The following is a 9,454-nucleotide window of genomic DNA, read 5'->3' as shown; positions in this document are numbered from 1 at the left end:
GTACCAGAAGAAATAGGAAAAGATCAGAAATATTTTATAATCCATGGAGAAACAGCAGCAAAAACTCTATTGGCATCTTTCTGGAAAAGAGCAATACCACCCCCAAAAGAAGAACTGATAGCGAAGATAATGGAAAATGCAGAAATGGACAAACTAACTTCACTAATGAAAGGACAAATAGAAGAAAATTTTGCAGCCCCATGGACACCATTTTATGAATGGATAAAAAACAAAAATAGTGATTTGAATGTAGTAACTATATGAAGACACTACTGTAATGTATTATAATCACAGTTAAATGTTTGATGAAATGTTATGATGAAAGGACATAGATAAGTAGAATTCTAACTCGAGCAGACTCTATGATATATATTGGATATTCCCTCCCTACCTTTTCCCTTGTCCTTCCCTATTCCTATATGAGAAAACTAATAAAAAGCTATTTAAAAAAAATAAAAAAAGAGTAGCTGAGGGCAGCTAGTTCAGTGGCCCATAGAATTGGACTTCAGGGTCCAATCCTCCTGAAATTGGGGGGGGGGAGGTCTTTAGTGGACAGTTAGGAGCAGGTTTCTTGAAAAATTGGTTGAATTGCTTTAAAAATGCCCTCCACAATCCCCCAGATATTTTTTCCCATGGGAAATAATGGCTGGTTAAATCCAGGATCATCTAACCCGTATCAGAGAATCCAACCTGGACTTCAGGGATATTGGATTTTTTCTTAACCCCGGAAACCCAAGCCCAGATCACACAGAATTTTTTTGGTACACAGCTGTAATACCTCCTTCATGCCCAATATTATGTTTTCATTGTTTTTGTGTCTTTGTATTTTTTTAAGCTTAGGTTTTAACTGTTTTAATTATATTTTTGTTGATTTTAATGATTTTGAACCCTGATCTGGATAGTCCAGGTGAGCCTGAGCTCATCAAATCTCAGAAGCTTAGCAAGGTCAGCCTTGGTTAGTAATTGGATGGGAGACCTCCAACAAAGACCAGGGTTGCAGAGGCAGGCAATAGAAAACGACCTCTGTTAGTCTCTTGCCATGAAAACCATCCAGGGGTTGCCTAAGTCAGCTATGACTTGAGGGGAGGGTTTCATTTCAATGATTTTATAATGTGATTTTGATATGAGATTCTAATATCTTTTAATTTGTTAGCCACCTGGTGGCCATTGCGAGGGCAGAAAGGCAGGGTATAAATTATTAAATAAAAAAACTCAAAACACAGCACTAAGAAACAGGATGTAACTTTAAGAATACAGACCGATTTGACCATGATCTTCCTTAATTAAAATAAAAACCAACACTTCTAAATTGCTGTAATATATATTTTAATTCAAAGTGAATCTCGACAGTAAAACACCATAAATTCTTATTTTGACACTCACCAAAATAGTCACCTGGAAAACCCGCTTTTTGTGACAAAGTACAGAAGGCTTGGTCACATTAAATCACTGAGAACTAGAGAGAAATACTATCGCAAACTGTAGGAAACATTACATCCATAAAAATTTTCCCAGTCCTCTTACTGTAATATTGCACAGTGCAATTGCTACATGGCAAACTATTGTAGCACAGAAATCAAGAACAAAAAGCCACAAGTCTACAAATCATTGTTAAACTGTAACAGTTCAAACTCAGTAACCAAATCTATATTGTTAGTTCTAAAACAAATCTTTCTACTGCTTGCAGTGTGATTTCGCTTTTACTCCACACAAACCAAGTTAAAATTAGCAGTAAATAGAGAATATTAAAAAATAGTTAATACAGTAGTATATTTAATCAATAACACACCCTGAATTAAAGTTAAAAATTGAATTCAATGAAGTCATATAAAATTAATCTTCAAATTAAAAATAGTATGCAATTTTGACATCATGCAGTGTTTTATTTAAAAGGCATTAGAACAATGATGTGTATGTGGGATAACTTTTCCAGATTTACACCCTTGTCTTGCAAGCAGTTCTGTATAGACAGACAGTTGGCCCTCTGAAGCCACAAACTATTTATTCCACAGCAAACTAAAGTCAATAAAACTGCTTTGGAGCAAGAGTTGTGATCAACAGACAAAGATGGCAAAGACAGTACTTCATTGCAATGCTTACTACGGAACTGGTTATAGAGTCATACATTATTCTCAACGTTTGTTGTAGCAGATCTTAGGCTTTTTATCATAACCAAAGAATATTTTTTTAAAATTGCTTTGTTACTCTACATTAAGAGCTATGAGCTTCATTTGGGGCATACCAATAGCAGAGGTTTCATTTTTCAATCTGGCAGAATGTGCCACATAAAATTAGCTTTATAGCCTAAGTACAATTAAAAATACAGTAAATACTTCAGAGCAAGAAAGGGTCTAAAGTAAAAAAGCAATTTTTGTTATCTTTGCAAAAAAAAGTCAGCTAACTTCTGCTGCTCATGGTATTTACTAAGTCCACTGCCAGCAATGGAAATCACACCAAGAAACCTCAATTCTCAATGCCAAGGAGTTAACCAGAAAATCAGGATTTGCTGAACTACATATAGCAAGGAACATGATCTGCTGGATTGTTTTCTTGTGTTCATCTACTGAAGCTTTAGCATGTGCTGAAAATGTTGCACTTAAGTTTTCTTGCTTTTACACACACACACACACACACACACACAGAGAGAGAGAGAGAGAGAGAGAGAGAGAGAGAGAGAGAGAGAGAGAGAGAGAGACTCGTATTTATATAAAATGTTGTTTATGAAAAGCTATTGAAGTCAAAATCCAGAGAAGTCCTTTAGGTTGCCTCCAGAATTTATCTATGCCCTTGGAACTTTCCTCAAAGTTTCAAAAGCATTTTCTGATGCAGGACAGGAGCTGCTTCTAGAAAAAGAATGGTGGGTCAAAAGCTCCACCAGACATGCAAAATTTTATCAGTGGCTCTCACTATGGCCCTGACTATTTCCCTTGTAGGAAATATTAGGGTTTACTTTCATTTCAGCCATTAAAATGTACTGCTGGTTTTGGTTTTTATGAATACTGCTGTATTTTAGTCCTTAAAATTAAACCAAATGTAGGCACATTCATTTCATGTACACATTTGTTAAATAAAACACTGCTTGTGTTAATGGAGTGAAGAAAAACTCTTATTATCTGTTAACTGAGGCTGCAATCTTAGCACAATTAACCAGGAATAAGCCCCACTGAACACAAAAGGATTTATTTCTGAGTAAATATGCTTAGTATTGCAGTTGAGAAACACTTTGCGCTCTTATTCCAGTCCATACTATAAGAACTGTATTCCAGAAACTTTTGTTTATAAAAAAGTCAAGCCACCAAGATACAGTTTTAAGTGTCTACACAATGTCAATATGAACACATAAAAATTAAATTACATGGCTACACCCAGTTATATGCAGTGACAATTAATGGAGATAAAATACTGATGCAAATAACACACCTCAAAATAACAAATGCATTTTCTCCCATCATTTACAATATAATAGTTACAACACTCCAAACATGAAAGCAAACAAAACAAAATCAATCCCCCCTTCCATTTCATGTAATTAGACTTATACAGAAAATAGAAGGCTAAGAATTAGTTAAATCACCTCATTTCACAGCTATCTGAAGTGGCAATCATTATATAGCAGCTTTATCTATGATACATTCAAGATAAATGATACAATTTATTACTTGCCTCATAAGCTAGAACACAGCCTCAGTTTAATACCTTCCTTTAAACCCATTGCTAACACTACAGTATACTTGAGGTCTATGAAAAAGTAGCTACCTTTTATAAGAAATGGATGATTAAGTCTTTGGTGCTGCAAAAGCAATTTCACTTGAACAAGAACAAAAACACAGAAAAGATGCACTTCTCAGGGAAGGGGGGGATGTAATTTAATGTCCCTGACGGAATGTATTAAATAAGAAAACATCCCAATAGGCTAGAACAAATACTATAATGTAAAAAGGCTAAAATCTCTCTCATGCATAAATGAAAAATTGCACACAAAGTACTCACATCTTTTCAAGCTTCAATAGTAAATATTTCTCTACTATTTATTAAATACTGCATGGTTTGCTCAAGCTAAGATGAAACCACAGCATGAATCAATGAGCATTTTGCATTTTTTTCTTTCATAATCTAGCCAAGTCATGCCTACTGCACCTCTAAACAGGTTATTAAATCCAATTGGACATCAACACTTTGAAAATAAACTACTTAGATTGTATTGCAGTTCCACTGAACAGTATTAAACACCAGTTTTTAAAACAGCTACTGAATCAACTTTTCCTAAAGCACTACAAAATGCTTTTCTTGAAGCTGATCATTCTGGGGGGAAAGTATCAGACAGCAGAATTCAGCTACAGCAAAACATGCTGCCTTCTAGATAAACAAAACACAATCAATACTAAAATTATACCACACACACACACACACACACACAACTAAAAAAAGAGCATTACTTCATCAAATAATCAGCAAATCGAATGTTAAGTGCTGCAGTCCTCAACATTTATAATATAGTAACATTGACAACCTCAAATATTTAAGGCACTATGTGTGGGAACAGTTTACAATGCAGCTGAGATTATTAGAACACCAACATTTAAGAGCAAATTTCTAGGCAAGTTTATTTTTGCCCATGCAGAAGGACACATGCAATGTAAATAACAGCTCAACTTCTTTAGATAAGTGACTTGACACTGAACACCAAAATACATAATACAAACAAGTTACTCATACATGATAAGGATGACACATACGCATCTTTTGCTCTAAATCTGTACACTCAATGGCTTCCAAAATGTAGACGTGTCTTGCACTAGTTAGAAGGCAATTTTATAAAAAATAGTAGGAGCAAAACTGATTTTCTGCTCCCATAAGTCACCTGTCTGGAGTTACTCTATAAGAAGATAACATGACTAAAGACAAGTTATACCAAATGTGCAAAAACACATTAAAAGTGAGTTAAAGCTCAAGGTTGTTTAAATTGCACCCAAGTCTAACATGATTAAAAAAAATAATTTTCTTGTGCCATGGCTAATATTTATTAAATACCATGTTTTCCTCTCAAATCAATGCATGTTTCACTGAGCTTCCTCAGCATAATGAACTTGAGTTCTCACATAAATGGATACTGGCTGAGTTTTGTTGGACTCAATGGAAATCCTGTGTAAGCAGGTGATGCTATGTAAGAATGTGGTGGAAAAATTGGTTTGTACTGAGTCTGATGGATGGTTGGGGAGGGTAGCAGCCGGGGGTTTATGCCCACTGGGACTTGATGAACTATGCCGTTGTGATGTGATATACTGTAAGTGGGATGTTGTAATATAGGTCTTGAGGTACATGGTGAGGCTAGGATGTGGGTTACAGGAGCAGCAGTACTAAGAGGTGCAGATGATGGATAAGGTAAAATAGCAGGCTGTCCTCCAAGATGCGTACTTCCTGCCAAATGTGCATGAACCGAGGTATGAGTGGGACTTCCATGATGAAGAGAGAATGCGTGACTAGCAACATTGGTTGGGATATAGGCCTGCTGTCTCCAGTGTCCACAATTTCCATTCCACTTCTGAGTTCCAGATCCAAAGTGTTGAACCTGTCCCAAGAGAAATGACAGTTATTTCAAATAATAAATACAATCTTCCCCTCACATCCTAAGTGACCTATGCTTTGTTTACCTCTAGCTAATCTCCCTGTTTCCCACCAATGCTGCCTGTAACATCTTAAGGGAGAAGTTTCTTCCTCCTTTCACCAAACATTTTCTTCTCCCCAACACTGTATACAAGATCAAACAAAGGGTCTCTTCTATTCCAACATTTTTAAACATTTACTTTATTTATAGTCTGCTTTTCTCACTGAGACTCAAGGCAGATTACAAACCTTAAAAACAATGCATAAAACAGTATAAAACATGTCGTATAAGAAATGCAATACTGGATTACAGAAATTAGAAAAGAATGCAGTAAGAATAAGATAATGCATACAATATACAATGCCGTAAAGTACAGCCTTGCCCCTTGGTAAAAACACCCTCATGAACAATTCCATTTTACACAATCCATGGAATGACAGAAGCATGGGAGCTTTCCTGATATTCTCAGAGAAGTCAGTCCGTAAGTGGGAGTTACAACACAAAACACTTGAGTACAGGCAGCTGCTGATCTTAACCATTTGCAGGGTAGTACCTCCAGAAAACCTGGGTTAGGCGAATGCAGCTGTTCAATGGAGCCTATCAGGAGAGGTGGTCCTTTAGATAAGGGTCCTAGGCCATGAAGGATTTAGTAGTCAATTCTTTGAATTGAACCTGAAATTTAATTGATAACCATGGAGCAACCGCAGAACTAGTGTAATACATATATTCCACCTAGCTCCAATAGTAACTGAGCTGCAGCATTCTGTACTAATTGAAGTTTCCAGGTTGTTTTCAAGCGCAGAACCATATAGAATTTATTACAATGGTGTAGCCTCAAAGTTACTGTGCCATGGATTCATATAGCCAGATCAGCTGAATCAAGGAAGGAGCCATCTTTCAGACTAAATGAAGATGGAAGAAGGCATTTTTTGCAGCTGAATTAACTTGTTTCTCCAGCTATAATGCTGTGTCCAGTATAACCCCTAAACTCTTAACTGATTCAGTGGGGTCAGCTGAACCGCATTATGGAAAACACAGCACCCACTAAGATCTCAAGCCTTCCCAACCAGCATCACCTACGGCTCAACAGGGTTGAATTTCAATTTGTTCACCTTAAGCCATTTGATCACAGCAGCCATACACTTGCTCAAGACCTCTACAGCAGTACTGGTTGGCTTGAACAAAGAAATATAAAACTAGGTATCATAAGTAGATGGATGACACCTGACTCCAAAATCACAGATGATTTCTCCTAAGAACTTTACACAGATTAAATAATAATAACATAATAACAACATTCGATTTATATACCGCCCTTCAGGACAACTTAATGCCCACTCAGAGCGGTTTACAAAGTGTTATTATTACCCCACAACAATCACCCTGTGAGGTGGGTGGGGCTAAGAGAGCTCAAGAGAACTGTGACTCGCCCAAGGTCACCCAGCTGGCTTTGTGGAGGAGTGGGGAATCAAACCCGGCTCTCCAGATTAGAGTCCCGCGCTCTTAACCACTACACCAAACTGGCTCTCAGTTTGAATGGAACCCTACAGGACAAGTTCCATATTGACAAAAACAACTGGTCTCCCACAGAAACCCTAAGAATCTCATCTCTAAAGAAAGATTTAAGCCAATCAAAAACATATTCTTATACCATCTCCTATTCCAAATGCCTCAACAAGATGGCATAACCCACCATATCAAAGGTTGCAATACTTGCCTACGTTCAAACAGAGATAATGAAATAAAGCCACCAGTACTGTCTCTGTCCCACAGCCCAGCTTTAAACCAGTCTGAAAGGAACTGAGCTGATGAGTCATGCAGAAGGATCTAAAGTTGTTCTGCAACCACTCTTTCAGTCACCTTGCCCGAAAAGAGTGAATTAGAGACTGGATGATAACTAGCCACAACACTTCTCCAGTGATGGACAGATAATGACCTCTTTTAATGACTGAGGAAAGGTGTCCTAGTCAGTGACTGATTTTTTTTAAAATAAAATTTTATTACAACTGTAAAACGCAACTATAAACTGTTAAATGATAAGCACACAAAATCTGAAAACATGCATAAAGTCAAAGCAAGTAATAAGTAACAAATATACAAAGATTTATAACTCACAAGAAGTCTATGTTAACCAGTAGTAATTATACTAAGTAATGCTTATTATAGTATAAGGAATTATAGTTGATCTAGTAAAGAGAGAGAATTCTTACGAAGTACACCAGATACTCTATGAAACTAAGAGATATTTTATATATTTGCATATGTATGAAAAAACTTTAGGCCGGGTATGGAGCTGTTACCTTCCAGATATTCAAAAAATGGAAACCATTTCTCCATAAAATTAGTTGTTCTTGGAAAGTGTTCTACTTGATAGATTTTATCATACAACTTTTCCGATATATAATGGTCCCAAATTTTTTTTTTTGCCAGTTGTCAATTGAGGGGATAGCCTTAGATTTCCAAAGTGTGGCTATTGCACTCTTTGCAGCTACCACTAAGGTGGTTATTAGGTTTCTCCTTAATGTGGGAATATGGGTCTGCCAATTATCCCATTGATCTAACAGGATAATTTCTGGTACCAGAAGAATTTCATATCCTGTTATTTTCCGGATTTCCTTTAGCACTTCTTTCCAAAATGTTTCTATATGCTTGCACCTCCACCAGCAGTGGGCAAAATCTCCTTCTTCTCCACAATCTTTCCAGCAATTAGGGGAGGATGAGGAAGAGATCAGGGACATTTTCTTTGGAGTTATATACCATCTGTTAACTATTTTGTAGGTTTGCATCTTAGTGACAATTAACTTTGAGGTATAGGCATTGGAAGACCAAATTTTCCCCCATCTTTCTGTAGACTGCTCTATTTGACAATCCTTGTTCCATTGGGCTTGAAATTTCCATAATTTGTTTTTGGATGGACAGCATTATATTGTAAATTTTGGATAACAAACCTTTTTTATGAAGAGAAGGAGAGTCTAATAGGCATTCAAACTCTGTTTTGGGGGAGGTAATTATTTTTGATAAATTGATGTGATCAGCCAAATTTTGTAATTGGAAGTACCTAAACCAGTGGATTTTATGATTCATGATATTCTCTATTTCCGATTTTTCTGCTAATCCTTTATGCGTGGTTATATCCATTAATCTAGTTATTTTTTCTCTGCTCCAAAATTCTGAAAAGGATTTATCATGACTCTGAGGTAACCAATGTTGGTGCGTTAATGTAGAATATCTTGATATCGCTGGAACCAGGTATTTTCTATTCTTGTCCCATATTCTCAGTAGGGAAGCTAAATAATTGTTTTTTTGAATTTTCTTAGGATGGTCTATTGAACGTTTCCAAATTATATCACTTATGGTATATTTTCCCAAGATAGGTTGAAATATTTTAACCCAAATTGGGGGATTTGCTTGATTGAGAAGATGTAGTACATTAGCCATTCTAGCTGCAGTATGATAGTTGTAAAGGTCTGGATATTTAAGACCTCCATTCGGACGTTTCTGGCGCAGTATTTCAAAGGCAATTCTCGGCCTTTTGTTTTCCCAGAGAAATCTGTTTAGCATATTTTGCCATTGGTGTAATTGTTTTCTTGGAATATCAATTGGAATGGTCCTTAACAGGTAGAGTATTTTGGGAAAAGCAAATGACTCTACTAGATGTAACCTATCGTACCATGATAGATGCAGGTTGGTCCAGTCGTTAAAAAGTAGTTTAATTTGTTTCATTATTTCTGTGTGATTCAGTTTAATGAGTTGATGTTGGATGAAATGTTTACTCCTAAATAGTGAATTTGCCTCAAGGCTATTTGATATTTGTAATTTTTTTAGATTTGTTTACACACTGTTTTATCC

The 9,454-nt window shown here is 36.3% G+C and overlaps 1 protein-coding gene across 3 annotated transcripts in view; it reads right to left on the bottom strand.

Annotated features, from left to right (window-relative positions):
- Window positions 1-2,661: 2,661 nt before the first annotated feature.
- The window catches only part of HIPK3 (homeodomain interacting protein kinase 3), a 164,206-nt gene continuing 157,413 nt past the window's right edge, over window positions 2,662-9,454 (bottom strand). For all 3 annotated transcript variants that reach the window (XM_054970560.1, XM_054970559.1, XM_054970561.1), the window contains exon 16: window positions 2,662-5,569. In XM_054970560.1, coding sequence (XP_054826535.1) covers window positions 5,096-5,569 — 474 coding nt within the window. In that variant the 3' untranslated portion in view covers window positions 2,662-5,095. The remainder of the gene's footprint in view (window positions 5,570-9,454) is intronic.

This window comes from Eublepharis macularius, chromosome 2 (assembly GCF_028583425.1).
Source record: "Eublepharis macularius isolate TG4126 chromosome 2, MPM_Emac_v1.0, whole genome shotgun sequence".
Lineage (NCBI taxonomy): Eukaryota > Metazoa > Chordata > Lepidosauria > Squamata > Eublepharidae > Eublepharis > Eublepharis macularius.
This window is presented reverse-complemented; position numbering and strand designations above follow the sequence as displayed.